Source organism: Centroberyx affinis, unplaced genomic scaffold, assembly GCF_046629955.1.
Source record: "Centroberyx affinis isolate AG114_WGS23_722 - 3 ecotype Tasmania unplaced genomic scaffold, CSIRO-AGI_Caff_v1 ptg000962l_1, whole genome shotgun sequence".
Lineage (NCBI taxonomy): Eukaryota > Metazoa > Chordata > Actinopteri > Beryciformes > Berycidae > Centroberyx > Centroberyx affinis.
This window is the reverse complement of record NW_027279534.1, coordinates 104634-122786: the sequence shown is the minus strand read 5'-3', so window position 1 is coordinate 122786 and position 18153 is coordinate 104634. Positions and strand designations below refer to the sequence as shown.

General features: G+C 42.3%; 1 protein-coding gene across 1 annotated transcript in view; it reads left to right on the top strand.

The window, feature by feature from the left end:
* Positions 1-4844: 4844 nt before the first annotated feature.
* The window catches only part of acvr2aa (activin A receptor type 2Aa), a 46122-nt gene continuing 32813 nt past the window's right edge, over positions 4845-18153 (top strand). Inside the window, exon 1 of the mRNA XM_071522158.1 lies at positions 4845-6170. Within this exon, the coding sequence (XP_071378259.1) occupies positions 6116-6170 (55 nt within the window). The 5' untranslated portion in view covers positions 4845-6115. The remainder of the gene's footprint in view (positions 6171-18153) is intronic.

Genomic DNA, 18153 nt, shown 5'->3' with positions numbered 1-18153 from the left:
GCTAACTCAAGCAATATAGCTGGCACCCTACAGCACTGGTGAAAAATGCAATGGACTGTGTTTTGAATCTAAATGTTTTCCTAGAGATGGGTTTTAATGACTGTAATGCAATATTTTTCAACTCTGTGCCACATTATTGCATTATAAGCTAAGTTAAGGCTAGCTGGAAGGACCCAACAATAAAACTGTGGTCATAACTACAGTAGATTAATGCAGTTTTGTGTAATAAAATAAGTTTCTTGGCATACTCAGATCAATCACAGTCTGACAAAAATACAGAATCTGCACTGTCAGCTTGTCTGTAGCTGACATGCGCGTAAGGGGGAAAGGGAAAAGAGCATTTCCCTACAGAGAAAACAATAAAGTATCACCTTCACATTAATTTAATGTCAACTTACATGAAAATGTATTTGAATATGGGACTTCCTGGTGTAGCAGAGTTAATGAGGATGTGCTATGGCATCTGGTTTAACTGCGTTTCATGTTTCATACTTAGATGAGGTGTGTGTGTGTGTGTGGGTGGGGAGGGCCGCCAGAGAGATGCCAGATAATTCAGTTTTCTTGAATGTAGGGAGATTCACTGATAGACAGGTTAGTACAATAGAGCACTGGTATGTCCCAGTCATGTGCAGCAGGTGATACACTTAGTAATGACACACACACATTCTTTTATGTACATATGCACATGTAAAAACACACATATTAGGGTTAAACCAACTTATATAGGTTTGCTCTGCCTTAAAGAGAAGCAAACCTTAAAAGAATATCATTAGTCTGGGTTTCAATAGAGAGTTTTAGTGTCCTATGATGGTCTAAATGCTGTTTCAGAGGCACGAAGAATGAAAATCTGGGAGAAACAATGATTACTTGTCATGTTTTGAGCATAAAAATGTACAAATTTAAGCTATTGAATATCCCCAATACAAAAACATTGGTGTCTACCTTCAAAAACCCATATTGACCAAGCCCTAACACACATACACACACACACACACTGAAAATCAAAGAACCACTAAGACGCATGCATACACGCATGCGCACACACGCTCCTCCTAGCCAGCGTCAGGGAGGATGTACTGTACTCACGGTTAAGATTAGCGGAGCAGGAGTGTCATTGCTGCCCAGGTCACACCAATAATCTTCTGTCACCTCTACTCCCTGCTGCTCTCTCTGGCACCGCACCACTCCGCCTCTCTCAGCTCTAATTACTAGTGCGCCACTGTGACAAGGAGCTCTTATTTTGCCAACCCCACTTTGTGCCCAATAGTGAGCGATATGCAATTATTTTGGAAACAAAAAAACAAAAAACCAGCTATCATAATACCATTTTCCTTCATGAGTATGATCAAAATGTTCTTTTATAGTGAAGCGTTGAATCTTGCTTCAACTATGTAAGAAAGTGTGCACAGATTGATCATTCTGTACATACACATAACAGTATGGCATAGTGTCAAATGTATTCAGTAGCAGTAGCATTGTCAAAAAGAATTATATCTAGAGGACCACAATAGAAATAAGCCCTCGGGCTTTTTTGTGTATTTTAATCCTCTACAATTTTAAAAAATCGTATATGGGGACTGTTATCATGATTAGTCTATCATGTATGTTTTTCAATTTTTGTCAAATAAATCTATCTATCTATCTATCTATCTATCTATCTATCTATCTATCTATCTATCTATCTATCTATCTGTCTGTCTGTCAGACCTTGGGATGTGTGATCAGTCACTTGCTGGACAGGTGCCAACCAACCACAGCGACCATGACTACATCGGACTACATTAACTCTCCCGGAATGATGAAGGAAGAATGCGCTCAGACAATGCTGCGCTTGTCCTGCTGTGAATGAGAAGGATGGGTTTGCCCTGCGCCAAGGTTCAACATTGATTTAAGAGGACAGGATGTAATGTGATTTACTAGTACTTAAGCCAAGTGATTAGCTACCTATGCACATGAAGAATTGCTCGGGGCAGGTATGCAGCCTAACAGTAACTACAACATCGGGAAGAAGCTGCATTTATCTCGACATTACTGAGAAACACAATTCTATAGAAGTTGCGTGGCATGAGTGACGTCGCATAGATTTGCCAAAGTTTGGGAACCTGAATTAAATTAATGTGTACTGGGTGCCTTTTTCTTTGCGTGACCGTGTCTGTGTGTGTGTGTGTATGGGAGAGGGGGGGCGGCGGGGGGGGTGGGGGTCTTGTGAAACGCCGCTTATCCTCTGAGACAAGGTACATGTGCGTCCGCTCAAGGGCGCGGGCCTGACAGGGATGACACGCTCCGACAGATGCATCGCCGGCCCTCCTGACATCTGCCCGACGACTCGCACCAAACTCTTTGAAAGCCATCGGGATAATCTCTCTCACTTTTAGAACTTTGATTAAAAGTTAATGAGCTCACCGGGAGAGGAATGCTAAGCAGCCCTGGTATTCCTACCCCCGTGGACCACCCCCCCCCCCCCCCGCAAAAAAAAATGGTTGACATGTTTCGGTAGAGCGGCGGACGGGGGTGCTTAGTACGCTGACTAATGAGTGTATAGGGGGTTGGCGGACATTAAGTTCGGTCAGTAGTTCCGGTGCGAGATAAGTGTCGGCTTATGCCTCCATTAGTGAATGCCCGCCCGCTATTTTGCCGCTCCCGAAGACGAACATAGGAAACGGAGAACTTTTGCCCCCCTGCGTGTCAATGAGCTGAAATTCCAACGTTTCAGTCCCCTTCAGTGACACTGGTGTTTTCAGTGTGATTGGCTTTAGGTGACGAGCGGCAGGGTTTTTCCGCTGTCACCGAGGCTCACGCCCAGCTACCATGGTGGCAAGCATGCGGCAGTGAGGTCGAGTGTCAGTGCTGCTGAAAGTATGGTATGACATGATGAGCCACATATTGGGACTAGTGGATTGGTTTGCAGATCAAGTTCTAAGCTCATGTGCTCATATGAGGCGGGATGTTTTGTTTGTTTGTTTGTTTTTTTTGGGGGGGGGGCATTTTTGTTACATAGGAAAGATCAGTGGTGGAAGAAGTACTGAGATCTTTTACTTCAGTAAAAGTAGCAATACAACAATGTAAAGATACTCCATTACAAGTAAAAGTCCTGCATTCAAAATCTTACTTAAGTAAAAGTACATAAGTATTGGCAGCAAAATATACTTAGAGTATCAAAGTAAACATACTCATTATGCAAACTGTCCCCATTTAGAGAGTTATATTTTTCATAAATTATTGGAATATTAATACTGATTTATTGACATACATGTACATGTAAGCAGCATTTTAAAGTTGTCAACATGAAGCTAATCTTAACAATTTAGCTATACTTTTGGGTAGTCTAATCTATAACAATGCTATTTTATAGTTATTTTATAAAGATAAAGATCAAATGTTTTAAATATAAAATATTGATCTGAAAAGTAACTAGTAACTATAGCTGTGAAATAAATGTAATGGAGTAAAAAGTACAATATTTCCCTCTAAAATGTAGTGGAGTATAAGTAGAAAGTAGCATAAAATGGAAATACTCAAGTAAAGTACAAGTACCTCAAAATTTAAGTACAGTACTTGAGTAAATGTACTTAGTTACTTTCCACCACTGGGAAAGATTGGATAGAGAAGGGACGACATGTGACAAAGGTAATATTGTCAGTTGGAAAATAGCTGAATTCCAAAGCAGTTAAACTACAATCTCAAAGTACATGCAGACGACATAAAATGCAAATAAATGTCACTAGACTCATTTTAATTTGCTGCTGGACTGCTGGAAACTGGCATTAAAGTTATGCATACCTTACCAAGCAAATCAGGTACACAACAATGCATGGAAAATTACTACAGATTAGTCATAGTGGTGCCGAGGGTTATAGGAGAAGGGATTATATATGATGGATCAGAATAGATCTGCAATTGATTTGATTGAATTTTGATCAATCTCATGTCATGTAAGCAATAACTAATCTGGGTTTCCATTCTATTGGCCTGCTAACATATGGGGTGGATGGGAAGAGTTTAAGCCTATATGAGCGTTACAAGTTGTAATGGATGAATATGAGTCTTGGAGGGGACGGGTGTAGTAGTACTTCATATTAGCCCATTATGGGCTAATATGCAATGAATGAACGATGATTGTAATCAGCATCAGGGAACTTACTGTTAAAACGTTATGTATAATCCATTGGTTGATTTAATTTAAATAAAGGTGTTTTGTTTCTAAAAATTTCCCTATCTCTGTTCATCCCTCCTCAGTTACAGACTATGAACTTCCAATCTAAGTTCCAAAATAGATTTCAGTATATTACAACATTACTCTGACTGGAGCCTAATAACTACTATATAAATGCAGTCCATTTAATAAATAAGCTACTGTATATATTTAGTGTTCAGCCTAATAAATACTATATAAATGCAGTCCATTTAATAAATTAGCTACTGTATATATTTAGTGTTCATTACTTTTCATATTTTAATGAACACATTTGTTTTTGTCTCTCAGGCAAAATAGCTCAACTCATTTACTGTGTTAAAGATAAACTGCACGGCTTTTATCTCTTTAACAATAACCTTATAAAGGGAACGCATGATCATAGGCTATCTGTATCAATATCAACCATAATCTACATACTTTGACAGTGGGCGTTCCTTCGCCTGTCATTCCAAACGTCATGTGTCGTAAGGCAGGACGACACCTCACATGATTGGCGGAGACGCACGGGCCGAGCTCCTCCGACGCACCCCATTGGCCACTGTTTGCGTCACTCACTTTTTTTTTCGCAACGTAGTGACAGACGAGTGTGGAAAAAACAAAAACAATCCCATTGTGCAAGCAGCCATCTTGCGCCCACTCACACAAGGAGAGCAGGGAATGTGAATACCGAACGGAATCGCAGTAGAAAACCACAGACGTTTATCGAGGATACACGACGAATCCACACCCCCCCGTGTTGAGGACTCGCTTCTGAAACTTTACACTGTCGTGGACGCGCCGTTGTGGGCTGGAACCATTTCGCTTGTTAGGTCAAGTTAGGAAATCCGCTCCAAATCAAACCAGTCGGACCGCTAGCGTTAGAGCTAACGTTAGCAGGGCTAGCCGAGGTCGCCGAGCCGTGGTTGCCGTCCGTCAGAGGATTCAGCGGTGCAGCTTGACAACATTTCACTCGGGGACGACGACTGTTTTCGACTCGGCATGAGGCGTGGACTCTGAACTCTTGTGTCACACCAGAAAATGGCTTTTTGGGCCAGCATGAGCGAGGCGTAACGTATTTTTTTTTTTGCATGATTCTGGGCAGACAAAATGTTATGAACACAGCAGCCCTCTGTGGAAGGGGCCTAACGTAGCTAGTTGAAAGCTCAGCTGGTCGGCTTCGGTGTCAACTTTCCTTCGGGTTTGACCGTGAGTGACTGGGAGGAAAAGCGGAAGAATTTTCTAAATGGGAAGGGGGTATCTGGAGCAACTGCCGACGTCTGTTTTTACTACCAGAAACTGTGGTTTTAAACGTTCGGCCCGACTTATTACACACTTCTTTCATGTTTTGAAAATACTGTAATCTATGCAAATTGATAAAAAAATGACATCGGGGATGCTGTCGACGTCCTTTCGGACAAGGCTGTTTTGAAATGGGCTGCCCTCTGCACTTTTTCACTCACCGACATTGTCAAATAACGTTACATGCAATTGCATAACGGCCAATGGCATTGCCTACTTTATTGATGGCCGGCCTATTCTGTTCTCTTTGATGTTGAAACTCCAATGCACATACTGTTAGATTATTGTGCGTCAGTCTGACCTCTTTGCAAGTTCACGTAGCTGGCCAGGCCCGTTGCTCCTGAATTGTGTCCTGGGGTCTTTTTTTCCCGATAAGAATTTCCTTTATTTTGTGACACGCATGTATTTTATTTTTTTTTATTTTTCTGACTGAACTGTGGTTAAGTTAGTCATTTTTTCTGACACGCAAACTGTTGATGCCAAGGACTCTGAAGTGGATGTTTTCACTGAGGCAGGTATCACTCATCTGATCCACTCCCTTCTATAAAACAAAAGACGCTTTGATAGGTTGAAGACGCTAATCCTTTGGATTCGTCACTTCGGGATTTAACCGAAATAAAGGATTTTGCCATTTGATCGAAAATGGGATCAGCGACCAAACTGGCATTCAGCGTTTTCCTCATCTCCTGTTCCTCAGGTGGGTGTTGTGATTTGAAAAAATCGGTTTATACTTGGTTTCTGCAGGGTATCGCATATCTGGGGTGGGAGGGTCATGCATCTGACACAGATATAAATACAAGTTTACTGAAACAAATTCATGAATGTGAGAAGGACATGGTATCCTTGTGTTGCCTCGGGTTCTTTGTCACTGCTACGCTGGGGAGCGATCCAGTGCAGTGTTGTTGAAAATGAAGCGGCTCTTTCCCTCTCAGCCTTGGGCAACCTCGACCATTAGGCCCACCTTTGAGAAAAGCCAAGCATGCTCACTGTATCATTGGTATTGTACAGCAGCTGAGCCTGTCCAACCAACCCAGCCAGGGCCCCGCTTATCCTGTGAATTGTGGGCCTCTATGCAGAAAACGGCCAGTGTGTGCGTGTGGTGGAGAGCAGGCAGTTGTATAATGCAAAGGGTCCAATGATTAATGCATTGTGTGCTTTGCATGCAATGTCAGAACTCCTGCATATTTAATCAAACGGGTTCCACACTCAAATTCTTTAGATTATGCCCTGATGTAAGAATATAAATCAAGGCTGAAGCAAGTCCATGGTGTAAAGGGGTCAAAGAGCAAACAAGCGGCGCAACAGAAATTCAAAGACAACACATCAGCTTCACCTGTCAGAAATGCTAAGACTAATATGGAGGCCTACTTTCCAAAATAATAGGACTTGTCTTTTTAAGACTCAAAGCCCCATTTACTTATAATTAGTCAAAGTGGATAGTGAACAGTCCACAGATGGGATCGAAGCAATCTGCTGTGCTCTATCTGGCATGGACTTTGACCTGAATAGAGGTTGTCACATTCCTCAAGCCAGTGCGGCTTGAACCCTAACCCTCGTGATACACAGGCGGCTCTTGGAGGCAGTGTCGACAGGCAAATTTGGCACAAGTGATCCCCTCTGTGGTGTTTGTTACAGTGGACTCTGGTCGCCACATGGATTTTTGACCCTGTGGCAAATCCACACCCCTGCCTCAGGCAATGTTGCTCATCTGCACTGCCTCAAGATTTACTGCATGCCAGTGTGGTATGTAGAGCCACCACTGTGTCAGAAACATGGTACTAAGTGGCAGTTGTAGCATGAAAGTTAGAAGGTGTTTGATAAGCCTGTCCTCTGCAAAGGTTGTGGTGTGGACATATGCCATGCATGCCATTCTGCCTGGAAGTTAATAAGGCTCCATCTCTTCAATGTTATTGTCTGTGGATTGACAGCTGGTTGTGTTCCTGGCAGTCACATTGTGACATTTGAAGTGTGTGTGTGTGTGTGTGTTACTGGATCACATTGGCACAGGCTTTCTTACCTAATGGCTGGCTGAATAATAGGAAATCTAGCCAATGCCTCCTCCCTTCATTTCTTCATTGTTCTAAACATAGATAAGGAAGCACAGAAGCTTATATAAAACCATTCAGGCCTATCATTTTTGTTCATTTGATTCAGGGTGCCTTGTGGCACTTGTTCAATCAACAACAACAATCACCGTAGTATTATTTAAATGGATGACATTAGAGCTGCAACGATTAATCGATTAGTTGTCAACTATTAAATTAATCGCCAACTATTTTGATAATCGATTAATCGGTTTCAGTAATTTATAAAGAAAAATAAGTCAAAATTCTCTGATTCCAGCTTCTTAAATGTGAATATTTTCTGGTTTCTTTCCTCCTCTATGACAGTAAACTGAATATCTTTGGGTTGTGGACAAAACAAGACATTTGAGGACGTCATCTTGGGCTTTGGGAAACACTGATCCACATTTTTCACCATTTTCTGACATTTTATAGACAACTAATCGATTAATCGAGAAAATAATCGACAGATTAATCCTCAATGAAAATAATCGTTAGTTGCAGCCCTAGATGACATCCCTCATAACCCCTCTCGTCGTTTTTACAATGGGAATCCAGCTTATGTACACACAGAACAGAGGTTGCACACAAGCTCAGTTTTCAGCACACACAGTGTTGTGATCTGTGTTAAAATGATTGCACTGGGGCTGGAAAGCACTATGGGTTTCTAGTAGATTTCTTCACCTAATGAAGTGGAAAGGTTGGAGACCCCGCCAACATTTCAACATCGCTGTGTCCTGAGAACAGTGTGGGAACAATTATGACATGGCTTTTTCACCTGCTTCAACCGTCTCCAATTTGAAGTCTGTTTAGGGCATAACATGCATGTTATCTAGGGCAGCGGCTCCCAAACTGGGGTCTGTGGACCTCCAGTGGTCCTTCAGGGGTTTCCAGAGGGTCCCCAGCAAAATGGAGAACAGTTTGATTTCACACTAGAAATAAGCACAATGAGAAAATTGATAAAGATGCTTATTTTGTTCATAGGTTTTACTGTATCTACTGTTGCTCCTCACCTACACTAGAGACAATACTGTAGCCTAATTCTGTATTAAGTCATATCTAACAGCAAAAATGCTCTCAGATGTGGTCCATTTGGATATAGTCTGATCAAATATGGGTCCATGGTCTGATGCATATCTTTTTAGGGGTCCTTGACATAAAAGAGTTTAGGAAACACTAACCTAGGGGAGTTTTATGAAATGTCAAATTCCAGTTAGGCCTACACTGTGTAAACTGGTGCAAATGTATGTTGTTCAAAACCCTTAATGATTAGCCTACACTAGGCAAAGAGCTGAAAAAAGCCCTTACAGTGTTTGTCCATGCTTCAAGCCCATGTCCATGATCTGTTGTGCTAGGACAGGCTCTGTCAGGCTCGAGCTGGTCCTGGATCAGTCCCAGCTGGACAAGCTAGATCCAGTGGCTACCAGTGGCTACCATCGACCCCAGCGGTGCTCACCCAGACGGCCCAGCAGGAGACCATTAGTGAACGACACCACTTCTGTCACAAATCCCTTAAAACAAAGATTTATCTTTTTCTGATGTGGTGGAGGGGAGGATAATGCACACTTAAGGCACAAAATCTCCCTTTGTGGAATCGCACACCGTCCGTGCCGAAAGCTGTTCGGAAAAAGCCCGATGATGTATTTTGTTGAACCGCTCTGTTATGAGGGATTAATGGTGAACGATGCATTCTATATGATATGTTGTCTCCCCAGTAGAAAAGCATATGCTCTTATATTTACGTTTGGCAGCTAAAGGGGTTTCTGTTAAACCCTAGGACACACTGCAAGACCGTTCGAGTCTTTCCCTGCTAGGGCAGTTCAGACTAAACGCTTGCCATCTGGTCGAGAGGCTGTTCACACAGGCGAGGGGACAAAGATGGGCGTCACACATGAAGATGAGGGATCACACAGTGCCCGATTCTGTCGTTTAAAAATGTTTACCTATTCATCCAGAACAATTCACTGTAAATAGAATTACAAAGTAGGTGTTTCTTGCACCATGAAGCTATAGTTTACATTTACATTACAAATGTATTTTTATGTGGCACCATTGCAAGAATAACTATGTATGAGACTTCTTTCACTTAATTTGTAATTGCATACTTATGTGGACTGATCCAGGCATGATGCCATTTTATACTATTTTATGACATTTAGTTAGGAATCTTGCTGATGTAAACTATCTGTGTGAGCGGGAGGTGTTAAATGTGACTTCTCTTCCGGTTCATTATCTTTTTCTTCCCCCTGTATCTGAACTCGCTTCACACGACAGGAGCCCGACCAGACTTGCCTGACAAAATCAAACATGTTAGAAAAAATTGTGTCGGGCCAAACGACCAGAGTCAGCAGTATTTGGCTGCCCCCCCGGCCCCCCCAAAAAAACCCTGACTTGCCCAGATTCTAATCAGGCTTTGAATTGCCATTAAAAAAATCACCTAGGCTGACTTTAGCTTAATCTTTAGTGGAGAAACAATCAGTATTTTTGGAATTACTTGAGCTGTATTGTTCTTGTGTTTTTGCTATGTTTGTAACTTTTAAGTGAAGCACTATGCAAATATTGTCAGTAGCCTATGTCCTTAACATTGATTGTTTTCTTCATATTATCAGTAAGGTATACAGGATCTAGTGTTAACCATATTTTTTTAGCAGTGGTGGTTGGAGGTTATATCTGTCCCAGTAATGGTTGTAGTTTTGATTTGAGCGCAGCTTATAGCACTAAAAGTGTAGTTCTTTGGGTAGTTAATCATGATAGTGCAAATTGTAAGCATTGGGGCTGTATGTGTTTTGTTTTGGCTAAATTATAATGTTCAGTGTTAATTTCTCAACCAATGGTGGCCATTTCCTTGCTGCGGAGGCCTACCACTGCTGAATTCATACAGAGGCAACACTGGGAGCCAGACCCCGTCAACCAAGAAATGAGCCAAACCAGCTACAACCAGGCATGGAAATGGAACTGGTTGTTATATTCTGAAGGGCCATGACCAGCTGGTTTTCCTCCATACAAAATCCAATTTCACTCGTTGGGCCCCCTTGCTGCTTCTCATGTTAATTTTCCTCCCAAATTCTATAACAAAAGACCACAATCCCGCCTCCGCTTCTACCCTCTGAATTTTAAGCAGTCTCTCTCCGACTACAATTATCACATTACCTGTAATGGCTCCTGCAAGAGGCACCCTCAGAAGAGCACAATTACAATGTGTATTGCTCATTACTGAGTGTTCTTTTGGCAATCAAATCAAATAAAGCAATCAATGGCGTCCTTCATGAGGATGGCCCTGGCCTAGTATCCTGAACGCAGAAGTTGCCTAATATGAAAAGATCAAAGGGCAAGTCACCCCAGAGACATGATAGCCTTAGAAACATGGCTTTTGAGCTATATTAAGCCAGATCTCTCTCTCCCATCCATCTTTTCCCACCCACCCACCCTTGCCAGGTGTAAGTGGATGCGCATCATGTCATTTACAGAAAGATCCTTCCACTCCACCACGCAGCCAAATATAATCCTACCTGCCTCCACATGATTCATTAATGGCCCTGTGATGGACCGTTTGACTGCCTCTTGGTATCACATACCAGCGCACCGCCCTCATGTTGTGGCCAGAGCGTTTCCTGAGAGTTGTTTTTGCCCGCACTCTCTCCCATGTGTAGAGGTGGTCCCGCTACCCTCATCTGTCACGTAATGGGTTGTGCAAAAGTGCCGCTTGACCGCCAGTAGACCTTACCGTCCTGTCAACAGAACCGCCGTCCCTGCTTCTAGCACGCTAAAGAGTTGCCATAACAAATAGCCCGGGCCTCGCAGCACTTCTTATTGGGCTGTTTGTTGTTTTCTTTGATCATAATCAGGCTTGTGGAGAATGTGCTCTGAACAACACTCGCTCAATATTATCAGCTCTTGGAGTTCAGCAAATTAAGAGACATTCAGTTTCCCACAACGTATTATTTACAAGACATTTTAATCCCCAGAATACCTTTCGTAATCCTATGAATGCATTGCCCTTAAGTTGGAGCATTGGTTGCTCCCAGTCTGGGCGTTTTTGTCTTCTGTTTTGCAGCGCAGAGGTGGATTTCAACAACCAAGATAGTGTTGCAGGTCTTAGCACCATGATTGCGTAAATTATTTATGGCAAGCGGTCGGAGCTGACATTGCTCACTGTTAAAGGCAGCGTATTCGAAAATCACATGCATGCCTTGTTTGTTTCCATCTGGTTTCCTGCATGCTGTCCTTGTTCCCTATGTCTGGGAACACTGTTCATCTGTATTTTGCGCAGAGCTTAGGCCTGATGGTAGTATGGAATTTTAAACAGCGACACAGTTTGCAACCCTCTCCTCCCATCGTTCTTGGCTGGGACCGAACGTGCCACAACAGTTGAACGCACATGGAATCACTCTTTGGATTGGGTTTCCGAGTGCAAATCACAAGAGAGGGTTTGATTGGAGATTTTGCTCCAATCGAAAAAGTGAAGCTTTTTAGGGGAGGAGAGCATTTAACTAACCACCCTAATGGGCTGCCAGCTATTTGCAGACATGGAGTTCTGAATGCTTGTAATTGGAGCAGAAACTTCATCCAGGTAGTATTTGTATAGGCTAGTTATTATATTTAGAATCAGTAGTCTTCAACGAAGCGAAGCCATGAAGACAACACAATTTAATGTGAGGGAAATTCAGTCATATAATGTAATCTAATCAGTCTCAGGGACTTTGAATCACACACACACACACACACACACACATACTACATCCTCTTGACAGGCGGAATCCATCCACAATCCATCATCTCAGAAGTGGATGCAGTGACACACTTGTTGGACCCAAACTGTCGCTCTTTAACGAACAACAGGCCCATTCTTGACCTTGTGCGCTAATGTCCCTTGTCAGACAAAAACTGCAAGCCTATTCATTCTGTAAAACGGCTAAACGTAGAGATGAAGTCAGAGCTCCTAATCCTGGCTGGAATGTCCAGCAGCCTCTTGGTCTCTGCTCCAGTTATGCTGCTTTATCACGCCAGCCTCCCCTCCCCCAACAATGATCTTGAAGAATAGAGCCAAGTTTTACCCAGAAAGAGCTTTTTTTTCCCCAGTGGCATTTTAAGCCTAGGCCAGTCTACAGGCTTGGCGAGTCTTGGACCGCTTCACACTACAGGAGCCGGACCAGACGACGAGCGATGACCTACCAAAGTACTCCTTTTACATGCGTGATAACATTACAACCTTACAATAGTCAACAGCGTTGTATTTGGCCTAGGCCTATTATTGAACAGGCCATGCCCTGATTGCTTGGTCCCCAAAGCAAAACTGACATTTAATTTGTTCTCATGTTGCTTTGGCTGGTTTGTTCTGTTTGTTCTTAGTCAGCTTTGGCTCGTTAGGCGAACAACAAAAAGGAGGTTCATGGCCCTCACCCTCCATTTCTCTTGTATGTCTGTATAGATTTGCATCGGCTTGCAACTCTTGCACGATTGGCCCCGGTCCTGTGTGGGTTTTCATTGTTACTGTACCAAAACCACCTGCACAGGGTATTAAGAGGTCACTTGATGTTGCCAAAGGATAGATGCTTCACATGCAGGAATTTGATATGGGTTGAAGTTATAGGCTAGGCTGTCTGTAAACAAATGTGGGATATATTTAAGTGTTGTGTCCTCATGTCCTTTGGGGAGTGACCATTCCACCCTGTGGGGTGGTGCACAGGAGAAAGTGTCATGCTCTCCTTTTGGCATTTTTACAAAGCACCCCACCCACTCGCACTTAATCCCTCCCTGTACTAGACCGCACAAGATAATCGGAGGAGTCTGCAACAGGCTTGATGAGCTGGTAATGTGGGGGTTTAGACCTAAGCTTTCTTAACTGTGCCACAAGAAAAACTCCACCACATTGACTTCTGCCTAATCTTACAATATCCCTAGCTGTGTATTTTAATGATGATGCCTGCTCTTTATTCTAAACTTTTCCTTAATGCCTGGTGTGGTAACTGTGACCGCAAGTAAAATCTGAAATTACCAGGGTTTTTCCTTCATAGAGAAATTATTGGCGTAAACCTTGATTTAAGACCATTTTTAGTGAGATTTACCCGTTTTATTTTTGATTGCTATATGGTACTCGGACCAGCTGGGCGGCAGTCATGAGCGCTGTTGTACCCACTCGCACTATGCAAGATTCAAGATTCAATACTTTATTGCCATATCAACAGAGTTGATTGGAATTTGTCTTAGTGAGCTCACTTAAACACAAACACATAGAACCACTCACTTAAAAAACACATAATACATTAAAAAAAGAAAGTATAAAACAGATAGATAACATCCAAGCCATAAAATAATCATAAAAGCATAAAACAAATGGGTAGAATAAAATAAACTCCAACACATAAGAACACCATGGGTAAAACACTAGCACCTGTACGGGAATTAGCAACAACATTAAATGACCCACTAGATAAAGTGCTTCAAGTGTGTAAGTAAGTGCATAATAAAAAAAAAAAAACAACAACACATCTGTCTTATTGCACAGTTGTTTAAACCAGTGATTGTCAACCTTTTTCATGTCAAGGACCCCTAATTTAGTCCACATTAGGGCCACGGACCCCCATTTGATGAGATTTTGTGTCTCCGACCCAAATCTGAGAATTTGTCCAGAATTCCATGACTATCTGTATTTTAGGTAGAGAGATTAGAGTGATACTCTGACAAAAATAGTCATTCTTCTACTTTCCCTAATTGTGTTGACTTCTTGTAAATTAAACAACGCTCAAGTTTAACAATTCATCAATTTGCTGGGGACCGCTTGGAACCCTCTCAAGGACCCCTAGTGGTCCCCGGACCCCACGTTGAGAACCACTGATTAAAACCTACCGAGCGACCTGCGCTGCTAAGTTTAGAGTGTTAAGGAGGCGGACAGCTTCTGGATGTGCAGATGATGCAGATGAAGTCAAGTGAAAACAACAAGCGATGTTCAGCAGGATGGACAAAACTACTGATTCACTATGAGATGTGAGCAAGACAAAAATGTTAGTCAACTTCGGGCCAAAGGTAAATAGCAGACTCATCTGCCAAATAATGTTCTTGCTCCAAGGGGAAACCATAGTTATCAGATAACTGATAGGCAAGTCAGGTGTGTTTGCTGAACACCTGCACAGAGCGACCGTGTGTGTGTGTGTGTGTGTGTGTGTGTGTGTGTGTGTGTGTGAGTGCCAACAGCCTCTAACGGTGGACAGGCTCAGGTCTGAATTATTAGCCTGTAATTAGTATGTAGTGTTCAAAATTAAATGTGAACAACCACATAATTATCCAAACTTGGTATTTTTCATATTCTTAATTTGGTGAAATGCTTAAGGATATGCAGACCTATGCTGCCTAGTGATGGAAAGTAGAATGATTATTTATTTTGTTAGTATGTTTTGGATCCTGCCTGGTTCAGTTCTGCTTCACTGTCAAGTTTCATAATTATTATAAAATGATGAAAACAGAGGAAAAGCCCATTAAACCATATAAAATTCACTTGCTTGCATAATCATAGTTTAACTGTCGAATCAATAGCATACAGTCAACATTAAGATTTTATTTTATGTATTAAATTGAATGTTTTATTTTTTGTATATTTTCTCAACCACCTGTTAACTATTTTGCTGTAGTAGGCTAAATATGATCTAGCCAGTTCAGCATTGAAAGTTATTTGGGGCCATATCGGTGGCCCCGTATGCGTTCATGGTATAAAAGGTTGATTGATTGCGTTTGCTGGCCTGCACACGTGCCACCAAAACCCTTTTCTGGGTCAGGAAAAGCCCTGATTACTGTGTTTCAAACAATTTATCTTGCGGGTAGTGGCTTGTTGTCTTGCTTTGGTGTACTCAACTGCTAAATGAATACATCGGGAAACACTGCCTCAGCACTCTCGTTTGGGTCCCGGACAATCCAGCTCACCCCAGCAGTCAATAATCAACAGTGACTTTTGAACCGGGGGCCCCTTTGTGATCTGTGTTAAGCGTCTGGGTCAATTTGTCTGATTCAATTTGCTGGCCCAGATCTGTAATCATGGCATGGAGACCTCAGCCGCTGATGTGCATCTTTCCCGGCGTCTTCCTCCCATCTCCTAGGCGTGGATGTGACAGTAATTCCGGCAGATTCCGTGTAATCCTGATAATGGCGACTTGTGTTTCCGGAACTAATCCCCCAGATTTATCCCCACCAAGGGGCAATTAGCAAATGAATTCCTCCCCAAAAGAATTTTCTTCATCCAGTGCCGCAGCAGACTCCAGCGCTACATTTGTGTTTGTTTTTTTAACAAGACATGTTTTTTATTGTTGGCGGCTTGTGTTTACATACTGCTTAAATTGAATGAGGGTATTGGGGCCATTTTGGATTGGGTCCACAAGTGATGGATGATGGATTCTATGCGTAGAGTCCATGCTCTATGCCACACAAGGGATATTTCAGTGTACATTAGACACTACTTCCTCACCATTGTTCTGACGTCACTAGAAAGTGTCTTTTTATGTTTGGGAGACTTACTAGGCCTCTGATTTAAAGTGTTTGCAAGTGTCTGTTGAGTAAACTTCAAATAAGCAGTTAAGACCCATAAGCACATATTATATATAGACGCTTTACTAGTGCTGATATAATAATGCTATACCATACTATACTACTATACTACATAACTACTGTATTGCTACAGTCAGGTTCATTAGCTGCCTTTCAGTATCATAGTGATATAATAATAATAAACTTTATTTCTATAAAGTTTATTATTATAAAGTAAAGACAGTTCTGTGTCATTAGCTTTTGGAAAACTTGATAAATTCCAAACCTGACATGCAAAAAACTGCTTTGCTAGCGCAATCTACTTACTAAAATATTCACCGGCAAAAAATATTTTTTAGCCACCCCAGTTGCAAAGCTTTACTTAACACCGGGCAAGCGAGCATCACTCGACTGACTGACCTGAATTTGGCTCCTGATGAGCAGGCCTTGGGAAAAATAACTCTCCTCCTTACACAAGTTTATTCCAGTTCCATTATTCAGTTTACATTATGACAGTTTCATATCACCTCTTCTGTATTCTGTCTACATATTTGACTTCTGTCTGCAGTCGGGGGGGGGGGGGGTGGCGGGCGGCGGGCGTTTCTGGCTAGCTTTGTTTGGCCCTGTAGGGCGAACTATTGCATTCTCAGTCAAAATGTGACACTATCAAAATACCTAGGAGGGCTGGCATGTATTCCAGTCCTGTTTATGTGGCATATGGCATATGCACAGGTATTGTTCGTTGGAGATAACTCACCACTATCACACAACCCCCCCTTCCCTCCCTCCCTCCCTCCCTCCCTCCCCTTTCTTGGCGCCAATGGTCTCCTCACTCAACCGGCGCAACCAGTTTCCAGATCTCTGGCCTGAGGCTCTCATCGTTCCATGTTAACCTGCCACTTTGTGTCATTTATAATTGATTGTCAGCACAAAAGTCAATTTACGCCCCTGCTCCTTGCCCCTTGTTAGACATGAGAGGTATGAAGAATGGCCTTTTGCTATTTAGCTGCCTGCCGGTTGCCGACTAACCTCAGGTAGGTGTTTTGAATGCTCTCTCACTCTCGCTCGCTCTCTCTCTTGCTCTCACAAGCAGAATGCTTCCTCTGCCTGTCCTCAAAGACAAAAAAAAGTACCTAGAATAGACTTAGAATAGATATTAGACATAACAAAGTATGACATTCGTCAAGATCTACAAAGCGGCAAACCAAAATAGTTTTATTGTGACTTGGTCTGAATAGTTTATTGCCATTCAATTTCATCTAAGACCAGGAGAGCCGGGCCTGGAGACGTGCTCTGTAGCCTCCACATCCACAGTGAAGCCCAGTCGACACATGGGCGGGTGGGTCATGGCTCCTTTTCTTTGGCACATCACTCTCTTTGCAGGCAGAAGTGTTGCTGCTATTGTCAAACCGCACCCGCCACATCCTTTGACTGAATGAGCCTGTTTTTGTCGGTCAGAGGAACCACTTGAGGTTTTGTCAGGGTTAACCACAAAACCAGCTCGTATTGTTGTTTCTTCCAACCATATGGTGCCTGCAGGCGAGGTTTTGTACTTTGTATTCAAAATCCTCTCCCTGTGTTTAGATAAGATTAAATCCTAAGGATTAGCCTATGTTTAAAAGAGAAATTATTTTGTTTGCTCTTTTTGGTGTTTGAGATGATTCTGCTCATAGGCTATATGTAGTTTCATAACTAGTTGTGTGCCTTGTGGCTTAGATAACTGAAGTCAATGATGAGACAGTAATGTTTGGGTCTGTAAAACGAGCTCATTGATCCTCCCTAGCTTTAGATTAAGATGGACTGTAGCTATGCCTGGTGAATCTGGAGCTATTTGGTTTGGCTGCCATTACTTGCAGAACATGCAGGCTGCCTGTGTAGTGGAAAAAGTCACACGCAGATTGTTATCGTACTGCTACTTGGAGTTTCATGATAACAGAAATGTTGGTAATAAGTTTGATACCATACCAATAATGAGCACCAATAATATGAGTAATATGAGTACCAATAATCCAGCACAGAAATGAGGCTGCATGCCGTCATTATATTGAGATCTCATCCATTTGAAGACTAAATTGGACCAAACCAGCTGTGTTGCAGTAGAAGACA